Here is a 23,570-nt window from a genome sequence, read left to right as displayed (position 1 = left end):
TTGCTTCATCTCTTTCTTCTCCCTGCCTCTCTCCAAAGGCTCTCTCAGGATGGAGAAACCCATTACTGACAAGTTACTGTCTGGGAGTTCTTGGTTGTTTGAATTCCTACGGAGCCACCGTTTCTGGTCATAGTCACTGGCTCACATCAGGGAGTCACCAGGGGTGGCCTTGCTTCCCCAGGAAAAGCAGAGGGTTTTCACCAACTCCAGAAGCAGCTGGTTCCAACTGCTACTGTTCACCCAGCGCTGGCCAATCAGACAGCAACACTGAAGAGTGGGAGGAGCTCAGCTGGTTTTCTGGTTTGAAAGAACCAGAAAACACTTGATTGATGTGTGTGTGCGCCCTTATTTCACCATCAGACTCCCCACAATGGATTTTTAACTCTGTTTATTGGGGAAGTTAAAATTCTCATATAAAAGAGATTTTTTTCCCCCTATTGATTTTAGAAATTGGCTAATGGTGCTGCCTGATGTCAGGCATTGCCTATGATTGAAAATGAATTGAGCCTCATTCCTCTGTGTTCCTTTCGAATTGTCCCTTTAAGTGCTCCTAAAATGCCTAAGTCCTTGGTCTGGGAATCCAAACAGAGGAGAATGAGCAAAATATAGGAGAGAAATCACTTGGTGTGTGCTTAGGGAAAGGTGGTGACTTGGCATTGCTGGAGAATGGAGTTTGTGATACGGGTGGTGTGGGTCAAGGTAGAGGTGATGGGCAGAGCTTGAGGACTCTGGAGGCCTGTGCAGGGTTTTAAGACTTTATTTTGTAGATGATGGGAAGTCACCGATAGGTTTTAAATCAGGGTGACATGGATTTGTATGTGTGTGTGTGTGTGTGTGTGCGCGCGCGCGTGCATGTCATTGCTCTATAGCAGGGATGGGAACCTTTTTTCTGCCAAAGGCCATTTGGATGTTTATAACACCATTCTTGGGCCATACAACATTATCAACTTAAAAAATTAGCCTGCTATATTTGGCCAAACATTTAACTAACTCACCCCTAACGCCTTGGCAGGGCCAGACCAATGATTTCTTGGCCTCACACGGCCCGAGGGCCGGACGCTCCCCACCCCTGCTCTAGGGGTTGGACTTCGAGGAGCCACAGCTTTGAAAGATGTTGGCAGTCTGAACAAAGGCAATGGTGGTACAAAGATCAAGAATGCAGTGGGTATGAGACATATCTACATAGGAAGTGAAGTGGGCAGGACCAGGTAATTGATTCTGCAAAGCCAAGAGGTGAGCATCAAGGATGTGTCCCAGGGCTCCAGTATGAGTGAGTGGGTAGGTTGTTGTGTTGCCAACTACAATGCAGGATTCAGAATGCAGGCCAAGGAGCCAGCCTCGTCAGGGGAATGGAGACTCCCCCTTCGGATATTTTAAGTTTGAGGTGCCTATAGCCATCTAGGTAGCACAGGGAAACAGGCAGAGGAATATGAAACCTTACGCTCCCAGAGGGGGCATAGGGAAGTGTTGGCCAGATGCCAGAATGCCAGGACTCAAATCCCAATGTCATCACGGGAGCCATCAGTTTTCATGAGGTGGTGCAGCAGTGACAAATGACCCCCAAATCCCAGTAGCTTACGACAACAGACTTCTATATCCTCACTGACATATATGCAGGCAATGGGTTCTGCAGCCCAGGCTATTGGTGGAACCCCTCTCAGCCACATTCAGAGGGAAGAGAGCAGTGGCAGAGACCAGGATGGCTCTGAAACTTCTGCTTACTAGTAGGCCAGCAGCCGGCGCTTCTGCTCACTCTCTATTGGCCAAAGCAGGTCACAGGGACAAGCCTGGATTCAATGGCGCAGGGAAGTACCTTCCTCCCCCGGGAGGTACAGCCTCTGGCAATGGTCCTTAGAGGAGAAGGAGGAAAATAATGGGGCCCCATCATCTGCTCCACCACAACCGCTAACAGGCTATAAGACCTTGGGGTGTAGTCTCCTTGGCTCTGCCTTAGGTACCTCATCTGTAAGACAGGAATACTAGTGCTACCTCTGAGAACAGTGCCCAACACGGAGCAAACACTGTGCGGATGAAGGTGGATGGGAAGGAGGAGGGAAGGGAGTTATTTTTTAATGGGTTCAGAATTAGTTTTGGAAGATGAAAAAATTCAGGAGAGGAAAGTGCCCATGGTTGCACAACAATGTGAAAGTACTTAATTGCACAGAACTGTACACGAACAACGGCTGAAATTTTATGTCATGCATATTTTACCACAGCAGGAAAATGTAGGTAGATGGGGTCACCTGAAGAGGGGAGAGGCAGTGGGCAGAAGGAGAAGGTCTTGGGAACCAGCAGGGGGTCAACAGCATGGAGAAAGGAGTCTACACGGGAGACATAGAAGGAGCATTCTGGACAGATGAGGAAAACCCAGGGAGGCCAATGTCCTCTGAAGCTGCTGGAGTGAAGCGGGGAGGAAGTGTTAGAGTCCTTGAGGGGGTTTGTTTTGCTTAGGTTTGGACTGAACCTTCTCGGTGGCACCTTGATTTTGGTGGGCTTTCCTCTGCCAGCTCCTGAGGATGGCATTTCTGGTCACTGCCCACACCTGGCCCAGACCGCCTCAAAGCTGATTCCTGGCTAGGTCTCCCCTCCCTCCCTCCCTCCTTCCCTCCCTCCCTCCCTCCCTCCCTCTCTCCCTCCATCCCTCCCTCCCTCTCTCCCCTATCTAGCCAGTCCTATTAAGTCCATTGTTGACATCTCAGGGAGACAAATATTTTTTAATTAAAAAGACATAGAATTAGGGACATTTTTTTCCTTGTGTTATTTTTATTACTATAGATGTATATTGTTTTACCCTGAAAAAAAAAAAAACAAACAAAACTTCCAAACTTTGATTTTAAAAATTAGGGATGGTTAGTTGATGGTCGAGATTTCTTTATTAACAAAAGAGTTCATCTTCTGTATACAGAACTTTTGACTATTCAATAAGCCAGAGGATAGGGAAGCTGAAAGCTAACATTTTACAATGGAAACAGGACCGTGCAGTTGTATGGGAGAAATTTTTTTGGGGGGGAGGGGACCAACAATTACATTTGCACCCCTGGCCCCCGTCCTGAAGAGCCTAAAGGGGGCACCTTTTCTAGATACCTTCTCCCCCTTGTTGTTGCTTCTAGACCCTGGTCCACCCTCACAGGAGCATCGGAGGACTGCACACAGAGCTGTGATCCTTCGCTCTGCAAGGAAAAGGCGTGGGAGCTTCGCATGTTTTACTGGTTTTATTTTTCCAGGAGTTTTCTTACTAAGTGAATTGACCTCGCGCAGTTACCTTGATGCAATCTTAAGAAAACAGATGAAGTATGATTTAGAGGAAGAAATTACGCATGCTCTAACCAGCCATCTCACTTGGCAATCATTTCCCACAACAGCGGTCTTTTGGGATGGGGAGGTGGGGTTCTTTTTTTTTTTTTTTTTTTTACAAGTGAATGATTAAATATACATACAGGAGATCCAAACTCGTGCTGACCTCCCTCTGCGACAGCAGCTGGCATGGGAGATGGAGCACTGGGGCAGGCAGGGGGTCTCTCTCTCTCTCGAGGGCTTCCGTTGTCCCAGGCTGTTCGGCCATCAGTCCTGGACTGTCACCCCGGAGGACACGGGCAGTCCACACCCATAAACTAGCAGCTCCTCCCATAAAAGTAGCATTTGTGTGGAACACATCAGAGCGGCCCAAACGCATCCCGTGGAGAACGGGGGGCTGCTCGGTCGTCCCCGTGTGCAGTTGGTCTTGGGAAAGCACAGGACACTGCCGCTGGGGAGCCCTGCTCTCCCGGCTCCCACATTCCCAGCCCCCTGCCTGGCAGCCCTAGGGCATGGGGGATGCTTTCCAGCCCTCAGTTCAACAATGTGAGCATCTGGGTCATTTTCCAATCCAGAAGCTGTGGATTTAAAAGGTCTACCTGCTCCATTGGTCTGGATGCTGCCCAACAGTCCCAGCTGTATTTCCGAATTAATTTTGAAAAAGCAGGTGGTGTCCTGGGTCCATTCTCACCTCCCCCCCACCCCCCTCAAGTTAAGCCGGTGTGAACGGGCCTGTACAGAGATGTAGGTGCGCCGGCATGTTTTCCCGCGGTCTTCTTCCGGCCAGTGCTACTAAGCTTGCCCACCTCACAGCCAACCCATTTGGAGACCGGGATGGTTTCTGATTCGCAGCAGCTGAGTTTCGGCCCTCAACCCTCCTCACTCTGATTTTCCCAGGGGTTTTGGGACAACTCAGGGCCCCCAAAGGCTCAGATAGAGAGCCCAGAAAGGAAAGGTGGTCTCGGGGTGTGTGTGTGTGTGTGTGTGTGTGTGTGTGTGTGTGTCTGTCTCGGTCATTTCCCTTCTTGTGAAGCATTAGTTGTCATGAGTCACCAGCTGGTCCCAAGGCAGGCCAGGTGGTGTTCAGACCTGGAGGAGGAGGCTGGCGGGGGAAGGTGTGGGCAGCAGTCAAGAGACCCTCAGAAGCAGTGTCCCTGGAGTTGCCCCCCCGGATTCACTCAGGTCTGACCTGGCCGCTGAATGATTCAGAAGGATTGTGGGAAGAAAAGGCCCTGGGAAAGGGGTAGCTAAGACAGCAATGCTGGACAGAACTTTCTGGAAAATGTTAAGGCTCCCAGGAACACTAGGCAGCTTCATGTCCAAGAGTCACTGCAAGATGTGGGAAGGCTGCCCTGGGGTGGGAGGGAAAAGGGGACATTGGGATTGGGGTGGGGGTGGGGGTTGGGTAGGGGCTCAGTCCTCAGTCTGTTTTTCTCCGTGGAGAGCCTCACTCCGAACTCGGAGAAGCTGCGGAGTCCCCATCCTCGGGGTCCTGCCCGTGAGGGGAGATGGGCTGGCCCCCCTTCACACGCTTCCACTTCATCCTTCGGTTCTGGAACCACACTTTGACCTGACAAAGGAAGCAAAGCAGCCGGGTCAGGACCACCATCTCCCCAGCGGATACTCAAGCTAGCCAGGGGGCAGCTCCAGGGACCCAGCTCTGAGCACTGCTTGTCCCTCCTCCCTCCTCCCCAGGCTCCAAGAACAGAGACCAAAGGGAGGACATACCCATCTGCTCAGAGGCCTGCCTGTCTGTGTCTCCAGATTGAAGAAAAGAAAAAAAAAAGTCCCAGGCACACATGGGGACAGTTTCTACAAGTCACGCGTCCTTGGCTCCACCCCCTTCCACATGCCCCGCCCCTCCCGTGCTACCACCCCCTCCCTCTGGCTTCGGTTACCCAAGGGTCTGGGAGCAAAGGAAACCAGCCTCATCTCTGGGCACATTTATAAAGCTTAGATAACGCTGCTGCTTCGCACATTTTCTCATCCGGGCTGCATCCAGAGTGGGGTTATGACCCGTCTTACAGATGGAGACCCAGAAAGGGTGGGAGACATGTCCCAAGGGTCACAGGCCTAGGACGTGGTAGAGGCAGGATTGGAATCTAAGTCTTCTGATTCTAAATCCAGCCCTCTGGCAGAGCGCTATCTAATACTATTGTTACCACCATCATTATTATTATACCTCGCTCCACGTCAGAGCATGGGTGTGGGTGGAATGCTAAGGGAAAGCCCAAAACAAAGGGCTAGGAAGTCCTTCTCGGCGTGTGCCCAGGAACCAGCCCGTACCGGAACCACCTGCAGAACGTATTAGGAATGCAGATCCCAGGCCCCCTCCCCGTGATTACTGCAAAGTCACTCTCCGGAGCTCCCACATCTACATGCTTCAAACGAGCACCTAGGTGACTCCAGTCGCACGCAAGCTGGAGAATAACCAGACCAGGGGTTCCAAGGCTGGGTGCAGGTGAGAATCACCCTGGGGGACCTTTAAATAAACTCTGATGCCTGAACTCTATTCCAGTCCCATGAAACCAATCCCATCCCATCAGTGTCATTAAAATGTCCCCAGGAGATTGTTGGGTACAGCCACAGTTGAGGTCCATTGGACTGGGCAGAGGGAGAAGACCTGGGGAAGATGCAGGGAGAGGGATGAGAGAGCCCAGGAGAGGAGGGATGCCCAGGAGAGGAGGGATGAGAGAGCCCAGGAGAGGAGGGATGCGCAGGAGAGGAGGGATGCCCAGGAGAGGAGGGATGCCCAGGAGAGGAGGGATGCCCAGGAGAGGAGGGATGCCCAGGAGAAGAGGGATGCCCAGGGGAGGAGGGATGCCCAGGGGAGGAGGGATGCCCAGGGGAGGAGGGATGCCCAGGAGAGGAGGGATGCCCAGGGGAGGAGGGATGCGCAGGAGAGGAGGGATGCCCAGGAGAGGAGGGATGCCCAGGAGAGGAGGGACGCCCAGGGGAGGAGGGATGCCCAGGAGAGGAGGGATGCCCAGGGGAGGAGGGATGCCCAGGACAGGAGGGACGCCCAGGAGAGGAGGGATGCCCAGGGGAGGAGGGATGCCCAGGGGAGGAGGGATGCCCAGGGGAGGAGGGATGCCCAGGGGAGGAGGGATGCCCAGGGGAGGAGGGATGCCCAGGACAGGAGGGATGCCCAGGAGAGGAGGGATGCCCAGGACAGGAGGGATGCCCAGGAGAGGAGGGATGCCCAGGGGAGGAGGGATGCCCAGGGGAGGAGGGATGCCCAGGGGAGGAGGGATGCCCAGGAGAGGAGGGATGCCCAGGAGAGGAGGGATGCCCAGGGGAGGAGGGATGCCCAGGGGAGGAGGGATGCGCAGGGGAGGAGGGATGCCCAGGACAGGAGGGATGCCCAGGAGAGGAGGGATGCCCAGGGGAGGAGGGATGCCCAGGGGAGGAGGGATGCGCAGGAGAGGAGGGATGCCCAGGGGAGGAGGGATGCCCAGGGGAGGAGGGATGCGCAGGAGAGGAGGGATGCCCAGGGGAGGAGGGATGCCCAGGGGAGGAGGGATGCCCAGGGGAGGAGGGATGCCCAGGGGAGGAGGGATGCCCAGGGGAGGAGGGATGCCCAGGACAGGAGGGACGCCCAGGAGAGGAGGGACGCCCAGGGGAGGAGGGATGCCCAGGGGAGGAGGGATGCCCAGGGGAGGAGGGATGCCCAGGGGAGGAGGGATGCCCAGGGGAGGAGGGATGCCCAGGAGAGGAGGGATGCCCAGGAGAGGAGGGATGCCCAGGGGAGGAGGGATGCCCAGGGGAGGAGGGATGCCCAGGGGAGGAGGGATGCCCAGGGGAGGAGGGATGCGCAGGAGAGGAGGGATGCCCAGGAGAGGAGGGATTAGAGAGCCCAGGAGAGGAGGGATGCCCAGGAGAGGAGGGATGCCCAGGAGAGGAGGGATGCCCAGGACAGGAGGGATGCCCAGGAGAGGAGGGATGCCCAGGGGAGGAGGGATGCGCAGGAGAGGAGGGATGAGAGAGCCCAGGAGAGGAGGGATGCCCAGGAGAGGAGGGATGCCCAGGGGAGGAGGGATGCCCAGGGGAGGAGGGATGCCCAGGGGAGGAGGGATGCCCAGGGGAGGAGGGATGCCCAGGGGAGGAGGGATGCCCAGGGGAGGAGGGATGCCCAGGGGAGGAGGGATGCCCAGGGGAGGAGGGATGCCCAGGGGAGGAGGGATGCCCAGGGGAGGAGGGATGCCCAGGGGAGGAGGGATGCCCAGGGGAGGAGGGATGCCCAGGGGAGGAGGGATGCCCAGGGGAGGAGGGACGCCCAGGAGGGCAGCAGCGTCCCCAGCGCTCCCACCTGCCTCTCGGACAGATCCAGGTTCACAGCGATCTCGTATCTCCGGAGCCGGGTCAGGTAGTTGTGGTGAGCGAACTCGGCCTCCAGCTCCCGCAGCTGCTCCTTGGTGAATGCCGTCCTCTCCTTGCGGGCTTTGCTGCCGCCCTCCGCTTTCCCTCGGTTCTCCTGGTTGTCTGGCGAGAGAGGGCCCCGAATAGGAAGACGTAAACCCCAAGGGCCTCGGTTCCCTTGGTCCTGAAGCAGCCGAGCAGCCTTTCCCTGTCTCTCTTATTAAAAAAAATTAAAAAAAATATTTTATTGATTTTTTACAGAGAGGAAGGGAGAGGGATAGAGAGCTAGAAACATCGATGAGAGAGGAACAGCCATCAGCTGCTTCCTGCACACCCCCCACTGGGGATGTGCCCGCAACCAAGGCACATGCCCTTGACTGGAACCAAACCTGGGACCCTTTAAGTCCACAGACCAATGCTCTATCCACTGAGCCAAACCGGCTACGGCCTGTCTCTCTTATTTTTTAAAGGATGCTGAGAAAGAATCCACAATGCCCCTTTGCCTTTCCTTCTGTTGTCTTTTTAAAAAAATATATATTTTATTGATTTTTTACAGAGAGGAAGGGAGAGAGATAGAGAGCTAGAAATGTCGATGAAAGAGAAACATCGACCAGTTGCCTCTTGCACACCACCTACCGGGGATGTGCCCGCAACCAATGTACATGCCCCTGACCGGAATCGAACCTGGGACCCTTCAGTCCACAGGCCGACGCTCTACCACTGAGCCAAGCCGGTTTCGGCTCCTTCTGGTGTCTTAACCCCCTGAGAAATGGGAAGTTGCTTGGCTCCCTCACCCCCATGGCTTTCTTCCCACAGCACTGGAAGCTGCCTTTGGCAGTTCAGTGGCCTCTGCCACCGCCCACCCCCACCCCAGCTTGACAGTAGTGGGCAAGATGCTCTAAAACAGGTTCTCTGTCCTCGGCAACATCAACTGTTAGAAATGCAGGTTCCGGGGCCTCACTCACCCCAGACCTTCTGAGGGAGAGACTCCGGGAGCGGAGCCCGGTGATCCGCTTTCACAAGCCCTCCCGGTGCCTCTGACTCACGGTCAAGTGTACAAACCACTGCCCCGGCCCTGAGACCAGCTAAAAGAGTGTTCTGGTGGCAGCTCCCGCAAGGGGCTGGCCAGGAGCTCAGTCAGCGCCCACCCCCATGGACTGAATGGGAATCTGCCTTTAGCAAGATCTCTAGGGGGGCTGGAGGGGCTGTGTGCACCTGTGCATCAAAAAGTGTTGCTTTAAGCTTCTTTCACCTTTGACACCAGGAGGAGTCTGGAAAGTTCATCTGTGAAGGAGGCTCCCCTTAGCCACAGCAGGGGCCCACTCAGTCATAACTGTTCTCAGGGTGCAGGGACCGAGCACAGTACCTGCACCAGTCCCTTCATCCTCACCATCCCCCCACTAGAGGAGTTCTAGCATTAGCCCTGTTTTATAGACCAGAAAACTACCAGAGAGGGGAAGCCAGCCGAAACCGGGTTGGCTCAGTGGATAGAGCGTTGGCCTGCGGACTGAAAGGTCCCAGGTTCGATTCCGGTCAAGGGCATGTACCTTAGTTGCGGGCACATCCCCAATAAGGGGTATGCAAGAGGCAGCTGGTCCGTGATTCTCTCTCATCGATGTTTCTAACTATCCCTCTCCCTCCCTCTCTGTAAAAAATCAATAAAATATATTTTTTTTTAAAAAGAGAGAAGGGAAGCCAGTGGACCCGAGTTCCTCCAAGTCCAATGGCCAGTGAAGGGCGGAGGCAACCATGAAGCCCAGGCAGTGTGACTCCCATGCTGTTCAAATGGAATCCATGCAGGAAGGGTTTACAAACTGCAAAGTATGAACGAATGAGAGGACAGCGCACTCCCTCGGAGCAGGGTAAGCGGGCTCTCCCTTCGCCTTTGGGGGGGGGGGGGGTGAGGGGCAGGAAGGGGACCCACACACCTGCGCGGTGAGCTGACAATGGGAGCCGCGTGGCGGGTGGGGACGCAGGAACCCGGCTTCCTGCGGGCTCCCAGAGCTGGGATGTCTGGCTTCCTCGGCCCGGCTGCACAGACAGGCCGTGCTTTCCTGAAAGCTGCACCCCAGCCCCCTGTGCCTGCAGGGCCCCAGCCCGCCTGGCGGTGCGTGTGGTGGGGGGTTATCTGCTCTCGGAGGCCGAGTCCAAACTGACCGACCGTGGAGGCCGCCCAGCCTCTGGGCCGAGCAGCACCCTCCGAACCCCGCAGAGGTGGGGCCCTGGAGACCCCTGTCACCTCGCCTGCTAGTTCCCTCCCCCTGCTCTCCATTCAGTCCGCGTGTTTCAGGATCCGGTCCTCCACCCCCTGGTTACTCGGCTGGGAGCGGGGTGTGGCGGCCCGGGGCGCGGGGAGGCGCCGGGTGGAGCGATTTGGGCGTCTGGGCGTCGCACCCCTCACTCTGCGCCCTGGGGCGGGAAGAGGAGGGGGCGCTGCCCTGCCTGCGTCCTGAGAAGGCGGAGGAGGGGCCACCCCGGGGTGCCCCGATGTCCCGATGCCCGTGCGCTGGGGATCGTGGCGCGGGAGCCGGGCGGGCGGCCTGCGGGGCGCGGGGGCGCAGGCAGGGGGTGCGCTCTCCGCCGGGAGGTCCGCCTGGAGGGGCCTGGGGCTTCGGGCGGGGGGGGGGAGGGGAGGAGGCGGCCCAGACCCCTCCGGAAGCCGAGCGTGGGCTGGAGGGGAAGGAGCGCAGCCCCGCCGGTCCCTGGGAGCCCTCCGCCTTGGCCCGGGAGGGCGGGCGGGCACGCAGCGGAGGGGCGGCCCCCGAGAGGCTCACTGCCCACCCGCTCGCTCCGTCCCAGGCTCAGCGTCCTCCAGGCCTGCCTGACCTTGAACACCAGGTGGTGCAAAGCCCCGATCTCCTTGCCGGAGCCTCTGAGGAGTCCCTCAGCCTCCCTGAGCTTCAGTCACCTCATCCAGGAACCCGGGGACACAAAGCACCCACCTGCCAGGTGACTGGGAAGATCGGACGAGCTAAGGCGTGGAAAATGCTTTTTTTCAACTCCACACATCACCCTTAGGAGGAGACCCTGTTATTGTCCCCTCTCCCCGCCACGTGGCCCTGTGATAATTTGACTAATAGCTCTGGCTCCTCAGGGATGGAACTGTCTTTTCTCGCTGCTACTGTCCGCGGCACATAGGAGGCAGGTCTCAGTACAGAGAGGAGGAAGCATCGCCCTCGGGGAGGCCCCAGACCTTGCCCCAAGCTTTTAGGTGGCAGAACGGAGATTCGAACCCAGATCCACCTGACTGGTGCTGATGTCCCCAATCCTGGTATCAGGTTCTTCCTCTTTCCTCTGCTGGTCTCCTCCTCCAGAGCTCTCAGGGGACTCATCCTGAGTTGATGCCCACACCCCCTGACCACTCCTCCCAGGCCTGCTTATGGGTACACAGGTGCCCTGAGGGATCTCAGAAAACAGCCCCCTAACCTCCCCACACAGACCTGTCCGTAATCCTCCTGACAGAGACAAGGGGAGGTAGGAAGAGGGCCCTGTGAGCTGGTCTTAGACTGGTTCTGTGGGCAGCTGACCACTGCCAGCCAAGCCACGCCACTCCCTCCTCACTCCTCCCCGCCTCTGTTATCCCGATTTAGGTGCTGGGGCCTCAGGAGAGGAAAAGAGGGAATGGGACCAAGAAGCCTGGGAGCTTAGTGTCTGAGCCGCTGTGTGGAGCCTGGGCCTTCTTTAGGCCCAAGTAGGAGCTCTTTGACGTTGGGCAAGTCTCTTTTAAGTCCTCTGAGCTTCAGTTCCCTCATTTGCAAAGTGAGAATAGCTACCTACATCCACTGCGATCAGAAGGCAGCTGAGAAGGTCAAAGGAGCTGAGCAAGGTGTGTCTAACCCTTGGCACCGTGCTGGGCGCACTGCTGAGCCTCCAAAAGAACCACCAGAAGGGGTTCCACTGGAGATGCTGCGGGAGTGATGATTCAAGGTGGAGGTGAGAGAAGATGCTGCTCCAGGGCTGTGCGAAGGGGATGCCTTTTCCATGTCTGGCCTTTTACCTATTTTCCCTTCTCTACCACTTTTCTGTGTCTCTGCTTGGATCTGTGTCTCTGGCCACTATGAGCCATGAATCCAGGCACAGGAACTAGCATTGACCAGGATCCTACATCGGTCCCCTCGCCCTCGGTCCTGCTTCCCTCTCAGGGGCAGCGGTGCCTCTGCAGAGGGAGGAGGCTGGTGCTCGCTCAGCTGGCTGCTCCGGTCCCTGCACACCCCTCTGAGCGAGCGGGGCCATGATGGAGCTGCCGGCAATGCCCAGAGAAATGCAAACAGGATGTGTGTGCGATTGTGGTTTCCACCAGGAGCTTTCACACCACCCAAACGAAATTATTTCATAAATAGCTGTCACTGCTGGCAGACCTTCCTACAGCCAGCAGACAGCTTTATCGGGGCTACTAGGAAGCTCAGACAGACTCCGGGGAACACGCCTTTTCGGAGTCCTGTATCTCCAACGCTCACAGCCATTTTACATACCTTTCTATCCAAGACCAGAGAGAACGCCATATGCCATGCATGCGAATAACAATTTGCAGTTGACAACAATGTGTTCCCCCAGAGATAAACTTCCTTTGGGCTCTCGTACAGACTACGGAATCACAGAATAATAGGGCCGGGAGGGGACTGAGTGATGATCTGATGTTGCCTTTTCAGTTCACAGCTGAGCTCAGAGTCGGCCAGAGACTTTCCTAAAGACACACAGCGAGTCAGTGGCAGAGTTGGACCTAGCACTCACTATTTCTTGATAGGAAGCTATTTCCACATATTAGGTTGCTTCCGGTTGAACCCCCTTAATTGCTCTGTGAGATAGGTAAGGTGCATGCTATCCACGGAAGAGATGAGGAAGGTAAAACCCAGAGATGAGATGGCTTGCCCCAAGCCCCTGGGACCAGTCCGGGGCCGTAGCCACTGGGTCACACTGCCCTGGGGCGGAGTTTGAGCATGAGACTGTCCTCACTCCAGGGACCGTGTCTGGGCCGGTCCAGGCCTGTCTCCCCGGGCCTCCTCAGGGAGGGAGAGTTGGGGCATGATGTCAGTAGGTGAGACCTCGGCAAACCCTCTGAAAACGGTGTCTGGCTTCCTTCACAAAGCTCGCCGCTGACATCCTTGTCAGTTCGGATACGTTCACCTTCAGAAGGAGGAGTCAAAGCCGTCAAAATAGACAGGACCTGGATGGCGTCCCCAAGGCCCGTGGCGTGTGGGCTTCCAGGACCTCCCTGGCCTCCTGGGACTGGCCGGCCTTTCCCCTGGGCCCTGCCGAACTTAATGTGGGGTGCCCAGGGGGTCTGGGGAATTCGGGGCGTGCTTTCTGGGAGAGAAGCAGATTGTTCTGGAATGAACATGGCTGGTGCTCGGTAGTCGTTGCTGAGAGTCCCAGGTGGGGTGGGCAGTGAGGGCGGAGGATGGGGATGGAGAGCGAAGTGAGTGGGGTGATGAGACGGGGTGTGGGGCCCAGGAGGAGGGGAGCAGAGACGTGAGGAGGAAGGGGGGCAGAGGAAATGAGAGGTGGAAGCAGCAGCAAGCCCCCACGATGGGCTGGGGAGGCACGGGCAGCGCGGGGCCTTGTTGGTGTTTATAAGTTCCAGATGTCGCCCTCAGCTGTCACCGGAGGAAGTGTGGGCTTCGGGCCCTGGGCCCCACTGCTCACACTCTGCCTCCACCACGGTGTTTAAGGAAAACAGGGACAAACATGAAATATACAAGGCCAGGGTGAGGGTGGGGGAGCAAGGCTGGCTTAGAGGCCAGGGAAACCTGATTCAGTGAGTAGATAGGGCTTGGGGGAAGGGGCCAGCTCTGGGGGTCTGCAGGGGTCCTGGCCCCAGAAAGAAAGGGCTGCTCTGGACCTTGCCTGTGTGTTCAGTGGTTAGAGCACCATCTGGTGCACCGAAGGGCCTCGGATTCAATTCCCAATCAGGGCACATACCTGGGTTACCGGGTTGCACCCTGGCCCAGGCACGTATGAGAGACAATGAATCAATGTTTCTCTTTTTATCTATCTATCTATCTATCTATCTATCATCTCATTAATGACAACAACAACCATATCATTGGTGAGATTAAGAAAAAAGGACTGCTCTGCTTCTGGGATCATCCTCACCTTCCTGGGCCAGGTGAGTGGGTGGGATCCTGAGCCCCAGCCTGGCAGGCCAGTAGGCAGGGCTGAGGAGGTCCCTCAGTTGACCTTCCTATGGCCAGTGGGCTTTGGACCCTTACATCTTAGGAACTGGTCAGAATCCCGCTGCCTCCGTGGAAATTAACTTTTTCCAGAGCCTCCAGAGTGTATCTGGGCGGGGCCTGAGCAGGCCCGGGCACAGGGCTTGTGCTGCTGCCTCTGGGTTCCGGGCTGGGGTCCTGCTTTGGGCTGTCAGAGGAGGAGAAGCAGGAGCTCTCACCAGGAGCCCGGGGATGCCCGGAGGATGGAGTGTGGAGGTTCTGTCTCTCCTCCCAGGCTGGCCACTCTGGGGCCTAAGATTTCTTCCTGGCTGGGGGTTCTAGGGCTGGAGTTGGGATGAGAAGGGTGTGGCTGCTGTGCCCCCCTGAAACCACACCTTGCCCGGCCCTGTGAGCCTACAGAGACAGGTAGGCCCAACTGCAAAGGCTCTGTCCGAGCCCGGGTCCCTGCCCCGCTGGGATGTGAACACGGGCGGCCCGGGGTGCAGCCAGGATCAGGGGAGACCGTGAAAAGAGGAGGGTGCTCATTTGTAGGTTTAGGAAAATGCGGCGAGGGGCCACAAAGTGCCGGCTCTGGACTCTCTAGCTATAATCTCATCTAGTCCCACAGCCACCCTAGGAGATACCATTGTCCTCAATTTTCGGAGGAGGAAACTGGGTCTCTGGGAGGGTTAGGACTTGCCTGGATGCACACAGCCAGATCACTGTGGGTCCAGGGCTTGCACCAGGCCTCCCTGTTTGTGCTGCAGCCAGTGTGCCACCTGGCCCGCTCCAGGGACCCAGGGGACACTCACGGAAGTCTATTTGGTTGTCACCTACTTTCCTTATTCCTCCGGCAAACAGCCCACTTCTTTAGAGACTCATTCCTAAGACTGTCTGCACCCGAGGATATGTTTATTGATTTTTGAGAGAGAGAGAGAGAGAGAGAGAGAGAGAGAGAGAGAGAGAGGTAAAGAGACATCGATGTGAGAGTGAAACACTGATCAGTTGCCTCTCTTATGCACCCCAACTGGCGATGGAACCTGCAAGCTAGATATGTGCCCAATCCAGGAGTCAAACCTGCAAGCTTTTTGGTGCACAGGACAATGCTCCCACTAACGGAGCCACCTGGCCAGACCAGAGCTGTCTCTACTTTAAAAAAAAAATCTCTCTTTGTTGGTGTCAGAGAAGAAAGCAGGGCTCTGCTCCGAGCGGAAGAGCAGCTGGGAGGCTGGAGAAGCTCTGAGGTCATGCCCACCTCTGAGGGGCTGCTTTCACGAAAAGCGTTTTAACAGGAACGTTTGTGCCACTGCTTAGAACCCTGCCCTTGTCCCTGTACCCCCTGTTTGTGGGCTGCATGGCGACCCTCCTCTCCAACTCCTATTTTGGAAGGCCTGATCCCCAGGACCTCAGAATGTGACTGTATTGAGAGATAAGGCCTTTAAAGGGGTGATTCAGTTAAAATGAGGCCGGTAGGATGGGAACCAGGCAATCTGACTGGTGTCTTTATAAGAGCAGTTGTTGGTTAAGAAGCATAGACAGACGCCAGGGGTGCCCGTGTACAGAGGAAACATGGTGGGAGGACATGGCAAGAAGGTGGCCATTTGCAAGCCAAGGCAAGAAGCCTCAGGAGAAATCAAACCTGCCGACACCTTGACCTAGACCTTCCAGCTTTCAGAACGCTGAGGAAATAAATGATTTTGTTTAAGCCATCCAGGGTATAGTACCGGTATTTTGTTATGACGACCTGAGCAGACTGAGACACCCCCTGCATTCCCACAGCCAGTGCTTACCCCTGAGGAGAAAAAGCAAAGGCGTGAGGGGTGCTTGGCAAGGCCGATGCCCGCCCGCAGGGGCCCTCGCTGTAAATTAGAAATAGGTGCCCTTCTCTTAGACTGTCTGGGCCCTCCAGCAGCCTAGCGGTGGCTGCCCCCCTCCCCCTCAAATGCTCTGCCACGGTGGGCTCCCTTTATTGCTCCGTCAGAGCAGTCCCCCTTGTTCCCCATGGAGGCCCCGGTCCTTGGGAGCCGACCCCAGGACCCCGAAGGGGATTCCTGCAGAGTCAGCCCAGCCCGCCTGTAGCTACCTGGGTGTCCTTTTGACCCCAGCACTCGCCCTGACCCTGGGCTGGTTGTATGATTGAAGTGTGGCTCTCTGCACACTTTTTCGTGAGTGAGGCTGTACACGTTCTGATGCATTTTACAGAAGCACATTACATACGGCAGAAACCCTCAGGCCGGGTGGTGGAGCCACGCTCAGAGAGAAGGAGATAAAATGAAGGAGGGACTGCCAGGCTGCTATAGAGACCACGGGCCAGACGGTGGACGAGCTCCTCTTGGGTGCAAATGTCTCAGGAGATGCTAGAGAGGCTGCGCAGGTGACTCAGGCATCATTCCGGCCCTCCGGACACTTCACTTCGAGGGAGAGTCACCTGTAGGCATCTAAACATGTGGGTGCAAGGCCAATGGTGGTTTGATGCTAAAAATGGAGGCCTAAGCTAGGCTTGGTCTGTGTATGTGGGGAGGGAGGTCAAGAAAGAATGCTCAACAAACTAGAAATAGAAGGAAATTGTCTCAGCACAATAAAGGCCTTATATGAAAACTTTGTAACGAACATCAGACCCAATGGTGAAAACCGGAAAGCTTTCTCTTTAAGACCAGGGATAAGACAGAGATGTCCAGTATCACCACGTCAGTTCCACATGATATTGGCAGTCCTCGCCAGAGCAATCAGGTAAGAAAAAGAAATAAAAGGCATCCAAATAGAAAAGGAAGAAGTAAAACCATCTCTGTTTGCAGGTGACATAATCTCGTGGGAAATCCTAAAGATTCCACACACAAAAAAAATCTCTTAAAAAAAATAAACCAATTCAACAAAGTTGTCGGATACAAAATCAACACCAGGAATCAGTTGCATTTATATACACTAGCAATGAACAATCTGAAAAGAAAATTAAGAAAACAATCTACATTTACAAAAGCATCCAAGAGAATAAAATACTTAGGAATAAACTTGACTGAGGAGACAAAGTATTTGTACACCTAAAACCATAAATCATTTATGAAAGAAATTTAAAAAGACAACTAAATGGAAAGATATCCTATGTTTATAGATTGGGAGACTTAATATTATAAAAATGCCCATATAACCCAAAGTGATTTACAGATTCAGTGCAATCCTTATAAAAATCCAAATGGCGCTTTTTTTTTTGTTGGCAAAAATAGAAAAAATCATCCTAAAATTCATATGGAATCTCAAAGGACCTTGAGTAGACAAAACAGTCTTGAGAAAGAAAAGCTGGATGTCTCACAATTTATGATTTAAAAATACATTGCAAAGCTACAGCAATCAAAACAGCATGGTACTAGAATAAAGACAGCCCTATAAGACCAATAGAACAGAATAAATGCCCAGAAGTAAACCCTTACATATATGATCAAGAGGTCTTCATCAGAGGCACCAAGAAGTGGAAGTGACTCAAGTGTCAACAAATAGATGGGTAAAAAAAAAAAAAAAAAAAAAAAATTGTATATACGTACAATGAAATATTATTCAGCCTTTCACAAGAAGGAAATCCTGTCAAAATGCTACACTGTGAATGATCCCAAGGACGTTATGCTAAATAAAATAAGCCAGTCACAAAAAGACAAATACAGCATGATTCCGCTTATATGAGGTCTCTAAAGTAGCCGCCAAACACTTAGAAGCAGAAAATAGAATGCTGGTTGCCAGGCATGGGGCAAGGGGAAAGGACCTTATCATTCCACAGACATAGAGTTTCCGTTTTACAAGATGAAAAAATTCTAGGCCAGGTTCCCAAGATGTCGAACCCTAAGGACAAGCCGGCGTGCCTGGCCCCTTTGCCCCCTACCCTTGACCCCGCTGAATAGGACGCATCTCCGAAACCCGGGAGGCACGAGCCCAGCGGTTGGCCATAAGACCCCGGCCGAAAAGGGAGGAGCTGCTTCAGTACAACGACCCCACCTGCTGGGGCTCATCGAAGGTCCCGCCTTGGCTCCCGGGACCTACGCAAGAGCAGCAAGTGTCTACCCCAACCTCAGACCCACTCCCACGAACACACTCCTGGGAGCTGTGACTGGAACTGGGCCCCTCATCTTCCGGCATTACCTTTTCCAAACTGACAGAGATAGGAAAGAAAACCTTATCCAGGAAGGAAAATGGGCCGGAACTAGAACATCTCCTAGGAAGGCTGACAATGATGACTGTATATATTATGGTTTAATAAATCTACTAATCATGGGGGGGGGGGAGAGATGAAAAAGTTCTAGAGATTCATGCACAACAATGCACCTATAGTGAACACTATGGTAGCACACACCTAAAACTGGTTATGATGGTCCATTTTATGCAGTTTTGACCATAATAAAAAGCAAAGCCTAGGAGATTTCAAATACAAGACGTCTCATGATAAGATTCTCAGGAGAGCTCCGATGTGGTTAAAAATTGTTGTGGACGCTGCAGTCTGAAACTCCTGGGGCAGGCAGAGATCAGGTCCTGCAGGCAGAGGTGGGGAGGGCCGAGGGAGGAGGGACAGAGCGAGTCTGATGAAGGCAGGATGAGGCCGGAGAGCCCAGCCCGCTGAGCTGAGCCGAGCCCAGGGGCCCCCTCTCGGGCGATCAGATCCACCTGCAGCCGGGCCCATCGCGGGCGACCTTCCCTTGAACCCCGTCAGGAAATCACCGAGAAATCCCTCCTCCCTGTAAATTGAAGACAGCCACAGTAGCAGTGACAGATGGGGGGCAAACAGCAGCCGGCTCGCAGCTGTCTCTGCCAGCAGGGGTCTTAACGCCCCCTTGCCCCGGGCTGGGGGAGGCTGGGGTGAGATAACCTCACAGTGGTCTTTTAAATCAGTCTTGTGCTGTGACCCACCCGAAGGTCTCAGAGTGGGGGGCCCGGGACCCCGCTTTCATGATCCTTTCCTTGAGCAGAGCAGCCCGCTTCCAGGGGGAGCAGCTGCGGCTGGCAGAGGAAGGAGAGGGGGAGCGGAGGATATTCCCTTGGAAACAGACTTTCTGTAACTTTCTGTTCCGGGAGGTTTCTCCACCAGCCAGGAGGGGAGGCACTGACCAGGCACCCTTTCCCCAGCTCCCCTCCCTACTCCCCACACCTCGCTCACCCCCTCCACCCCCGCCCCCTCCAGCAGATCTCTGAGCTCCAAGCTCCTAATTGATGACAACTGGTTTCTTAGGACCAGCGACCATTGTAAGAGGTTCCCCTGTCTTATACCCCAGACTCAGGAGTTTCTGAGACGGTGCATTTGAAACTTTCCATTCCACTGAGCCCGAGAATAACAGAGAGATTTGACAGAGGCTGGTTCTGGAGAAAGGGGCCTCATCCATTCATAGCTGCCGGTTATTGAACTCATAGACCAGGCGCAGTGCTCATCTCGTGGGTCATTGTACTTGACTTCCACAGCCTCTCTCAGTGGGAGGTGCTATTGTTATCGTTTCGTTTTAGAGCTGGGGAAACTGAGGCTCCAGGAAGTTAAGGATTTCCCCAAGTCATGCCGCCAGAAGTGGTGGTGCTGACGCCGACTCTGTCTGCCAAGCCGTGACGCACTAACGAAAACACATTTCTGACCAGCGCTGGTTAACCTCCCAGAGATGGCTTAGCCCAGTGGTCGGCAAACTCATTAGGCAACAGAGCCAAATATCAAACAGTACCACGATTGGCATTTCTTTTGAGAGCCGAAACCGACTTCTGCGCACGAGCCACAAAGTTTCAATCTCACTGCACGTGCACGCCTGCTTGTGGTATTTTGCGGACGAGCCACACTCGAGGGGCCAAAGAGCCGCATGTGGCTCGAGAGCCGCAGTTTGCCGACCACTGGCTTAGCCGGGGCGAAGGGGAAGTGTTTAAGGCGATCGATCCCTTTGAGTACAAAATGCATGGGGCGCCTAAAACCTCAGTAAATCAAGAGAAATAATATTGCACTGAAATGTTTTAAAAAATAAAAATGAATGCAAAAAAAAATCTATGCTGAATAAAACATCAAACTTTTAAATAAGAAAGAATCCAACCAGTGGCTCGGGATTGGTGGGATGGCGAGGGGGTGCTTTGTGGGCAGATCCCTAGAGTGAGGGGTGAGCCTTGCCACTCCTTCCCCCTTCCTGTATGCCCTTCCTTGCAAAGCTGACCTCTCCTGTCTCCTTCCCTCCGGCTGAATTCCAAAGGGAGACTTAAAGCCACTCAGTGGGTGATAAAGGTTTCCATGCCGAAGGTCTGGAACCCCGGAGAATGAATGAAAGTCAGTCAGCTCGCTGTGCTCGGCAGCCCTCAGGGGTCTGTTGCCGTGAGCCCAGGGCCCCTCCAGGACGGGGCCCTCCCCCGCCCCAGGCTGACCCTGTGAAGAAGGAGGAAGTTCAGCAGAGGGCGTCCATGTCCGCCTGGGGTGGTCGGCTGCTGGGCACACGGGCTTACTCCCTCACGCAGTGCCATGGGCCCCGGGCCAAAGGGAAAGTCTTGTGTTTGGATCTTGCTGAGACACGGCATGGTTTTTCCTGAGCCCAGCCCAAGGCGGTGCCCGGCCTTCCCGGCCTGGGCTCCCAGGTCCCTGGAAGGCAGTGGATGCGGCGGAGGGGGGTGTGGGCAGAGAGGGCGCCATGGAGGGGCGAGCTCTCAGTCAGGCTCTCAGCCAAGTCTCTGAGAGCCCCTCGGAGAGGAGAAAGAAGCACAGCGTGTCCCATTCTCAGCAAATCTCCAGCCGGGGCTCGGAATAGCTCAGGCCTGCACCAGTTGGAAATCTAAAGGGCCCTTCTGCGGAGCAGCCAGGAAGGCTGTGATCCTTCTCATCCCCGGTGAGCGTGCTGAGGGGCCTCTTTAAGCGCGTTGGACAATCCTCCTCTTTCAGAAGGAGGCTCGTGCTTGAGATCTACTGAAGGGTGTGAGACTTGGGGTCTGACATTCAGGGTTTGAGCTGAGTTCTAGGGTGACCCATGGCTCCGGTTTGAGGGGTTTCTCAGGACACAGACTTCCAACGCTACCCTCAGAAAAGCCCTGGGCAAACTGAAATGAGTGGCTCACTCTGTTCAGACTCCATTCTAGCAGAGACACCCCCGCCCTTAAACATTAGGCATCTCCTTTCCACACATAGACAACCTACTGGTAAGACCTGCTGGTCTTACCTCGAGAACTGGTGGGACTCAAAAGGGCGAATGTGTGTTGTCTGCTGCACCTTGGACTTCCCCGGCTGCAGCACATCCCTGTCAGACAGGCATCTGCAGGCTTCTCCTCCCTCTCAGTGTGAGATGTGTGTGTGTGTGTGTGTGTGTGTGTGTGTGTGTGTGAGGGGGTGGGGGAGACAGGATGAGACCATCCTATTCATCTCTGCATCCCCAGGGCCGAGGTTGGGGTTGGCAAAAAGAAACACTGAGGAAATCTGTGCTATATCGAAAGTGCTTTGTGAAGCAGAGCCCGGAACGCTGTCACGGACTGGCTGGCACTCTCATTTCCTGCCTGCCCCTGGTCGGCCCATGGGAAGGTCCTCCGTAGGCTCAGACAGGTAGACGTTGCCGTAAGGGTGGCTGTCAGGAGGGCATAGTGGGCAGCGGGGGCAGGAGGCACGGGTGCTGCCTTGTTCTGGGCAAGGTGGGCGAGGGTCCCAGACAAAGGCGAACAGGCAGTGAGGGAAGCGAGGAGGGAGACGAGGAAACAAGCCCCTGCCACCGGGAGGAGAAGGGATTGTGCTGGGGTCCGGATAAGAGGACCAGCGCCATGCTCTGGCCTCCGGAGCCGAGCGCCGAGCTGGGCCTTCCCTGCATTCTGAAGTCCAGCGCTTGCCCTTGGCTGCCTGCCTCCCTGACTCTCCCTCCCACGGCCGGAGATCCCTCAGGAGCGCCTTCCCCGAGGCTCACCCAGACCTGAGGATGCTGACCTGCCCCCTGGGCCTGGGCACGGCCCCCCTCGGCAGGGGGGGACCCGGTGGGCTCTCGCTCCAGCTCTCAGCGCTCCGTCTCCCCTCATTGCCTCTCCCCTCCCAGCCCTAGTCCTGCTCCTCTGTCTCTAGGCTCCTGGAGACACAGGGGCCTGGCTCTGCTTGACCACCCAGGGTTCTGGCCTTGGTTCTAGCCCCCTCCTCCCCCACCAGCCTCCGTCCCAGCTGATTCCCACGGTGAGCACACCCTGAGGCTCTGGGACCATTTGGAGCTGGCAGGGGCCTGGCGGGGAGAAGCAGCATGACCCAGAGGCGGCCCGGGGTCAGGAAAGCCCCTCTCTAGCCCTTGCCGGCCTCCCACATGCCCTCCAGATCCCTGTGGGTCCTGTTCCCCTCTCTGGCTGGCACATCCTCCTTGGGGCCCAGGAGTCCTGGGGTCACAGACGTCCCCGTCACCGAGAACCCTAGAGCTCTGAGTAGAAGACACCCGAAGGGAACTCCTTCCTGCCTCTGACTAGTTTAGACAGACCTGTTTGCAAAAGGCACGGCCGGGGCCGTGAGGCTCAGACCAGGCGAGAAACCTCCCCGAGGCCACACGGCAGCGGCACAGCCAGCTGCTCTCCGGCCACCTTACCTGCACCGTCCTTTTTCCGCCTGGATGCCTTCTTCTCCGTCTCGCTGGCGGTGCTCCCAAAGACCTCGCAGTCCTCCGCCGGGCCCCCCGCGGCGTCCACCAGCCCCGGGCTGCTGGCCCCCGTCTCCCTGCAGCCCCCCGCGGGGCCCGGGGTGAGCCTCCGCCGGGCCTCTGAGCCGGGGAAGTGCCAGTCGGGGGGCTGTGGGAAGGCGGGGTGCTGCTCCGCGAAGACCCGCTCCTCCTGGGGCAGGCTGTGCGGGGTGGCGGCCAGGCAGGAGGCCGAGAAGTCGGGGTACGCCGCCGCTGTCGCCGCCGCCGCCGCCGGGAAGTCTGGCTTCTGGTGGAAGGAGAACGGGGTGGGCGGGTAGTGGGGCAGCCCCGAGGCCCCGCTGCCTTCGGAGAGGGGGTTCCGGAGGCAGCCCCAGACCGGGGCCGGGGGGTGGGGGCTCCGCATGCAGCTGCTGGCCACGGGATCCATCTGCCGTCCGCGGCACGCCTCAGTCCTTCGAGGGTTCGAGTCTTACCCTTGTTAGAGTCAAATTTTTTTAAAAATGCAAAAAAATAAAAATTAAATAGTAGGGGGGTAAAAAACGTTCAACAGAAAGTTCACCCCAGGAACCAAAACAAAAGCCCAAACTAAAGTCTCTTTTAGAAGTCCACACACACGTGTGTGTATGTGTGTGTGTGTGTGCGTGTGTGTACACACTTGCGTCTGCCTTCTCTGCTGGCTTCCTGCCCCCGGACGCACCAGCCTGCCTAGTGGGATGCCCCGTGCGTGTGTTTGTCGCCGGTGACACTAAGCATGTTCACTGTCCCGGCCCAGATGCAAAGCCAGCGGACGGAGCACGCCCCGGAGCCCTCGGCAAACGCCTGGGAGGGCTGGCCGGGGCTGGGAGACACACGCTTTTAAAGGCTGCGGTGGGGAGAGAGTGACAAATTTCTGAAGTGAAATGTGAGAGAGGAGAGGGAGGGGTTAACCCGCACCCACACACTCCCCTCCAACCAAAACCCGAGCAGGCAACTATTAATCATCAGAAACCTTATATGCACATCTAATGGGATTTGCAGATGGAGACTTTTAAAGAAACATTGTCTGTATTTCTTTCTTTTCTTTTCTTTTCTTTTTTTTTTTGAGGAGAGAGAGCCGCTCGCACACACCCCTTCTTTAATGTGCCTCCTGTAAGCACTGTGAAGTTATTTTATGACGCTGTTAACAAAATTCCCCGCGTCTTGGATTTGGAAA

The 23,570-nt window shown here is 55.6% G+C and overlaps 1 protein-coding gene and 1 pseudogene across 3 annotated transcripts; one reads left to right on the top strand and one right to left on the bottom strand.

The window, feature by feature from the left end:
• Nucleotides 1–2,780: 2,780 nt before the first annotated feature.
• Nucleotides 2,781–23,213, bottom strand: MEOX1 (mesenchyme homeobox 1). 2 transcript variants are annotated; one of them, XM_084861801.1, is made up of 3 exons: nucleotides 22,328–23,213; nucleotides 7,604–7,776; nucleotides 2,781–4,864 (listed from the first exon to the last, which is right to left on the bottom strand). In XM_084861801.1, the coding sequence occupies exons 1-3, from the start codon at nucleotides 22,803–22,805 to the stop codon at nucleotides 4,742–4,744; spliced, it is 774 nt and encodes a 257-aa protein (XP_084717927.1). In that variant the 5' UTR covers nucleotides 22,806–23,213; the 3' UTR covers nucleotides 2,781–4,741. The 2 variants fall into 2 exon arrangements, with proteins under 2 accessions (XP_084717927.1, XP_084717928.1); XM_084861802.1 differs by lacking the exon at nucleotides 7,604–7,776.
• Nucleotides 17,536–18,971, top strand: LOC311610737 (NADH dehydrogenase [ubiquinone] 1 beta subcomplex subunit 4-like; annotated as a pseudogene). Its single transcript has 2 exons — nucleotides 17,536–18,024; nucleotides 18,961–18,971. The product of its transcript is annotated as an NADH dehydrogenase [ubiquinone] 1 beta subcomplex subunit 4-like (transcript).
• Nucleotides 23,214–23,570: the final 357 nt, after the last annotated feature.

This window comes from Pipistrellus hanaki (genome assembly GCF_964339955.1).
Source record: "Pipistrellus hanaki genome assembly, chromosome: 16".
In the NCBI taxonomy this organism is placed as follows: Eukaryota; Metazoa; Chordata; class Mammalia; order Chiroptera; family Vespertilionidae; genus Pipistrellus; species Pipistrellus hanaki.
Note: the sequence above shows the minus strand (reverse complement) of the source record. Positions and strands in the feature narration are given on the sequence as shown.

Excerpts from the sequence above, each read along its gene's own strand:
- MEOX1 (XM_084861801.1), bottom strand. The coding sequence starts at position 22,805 with ATGGATCCCGTGGCCAGCAGCTGCATGCGGAGCCCCCACCCCCCGGCC. Across the intron at positions 7,777-22,327 it reads GCGGAAAAAGGACGGTGCAG|ACAACCAGGAGAACCGAGGG; the intron begins GTAAGGTGGCCG and ends CTCTCTCGCCAG. Across the intron at positions 4,865-7,603 it reads TGGATCTGTCCGAGAGGCAG|GTCAAAGTGTGGTTCCAGAA; the intron begins GTGGGAGCGCTG and ends TTCCTTTGTCAG.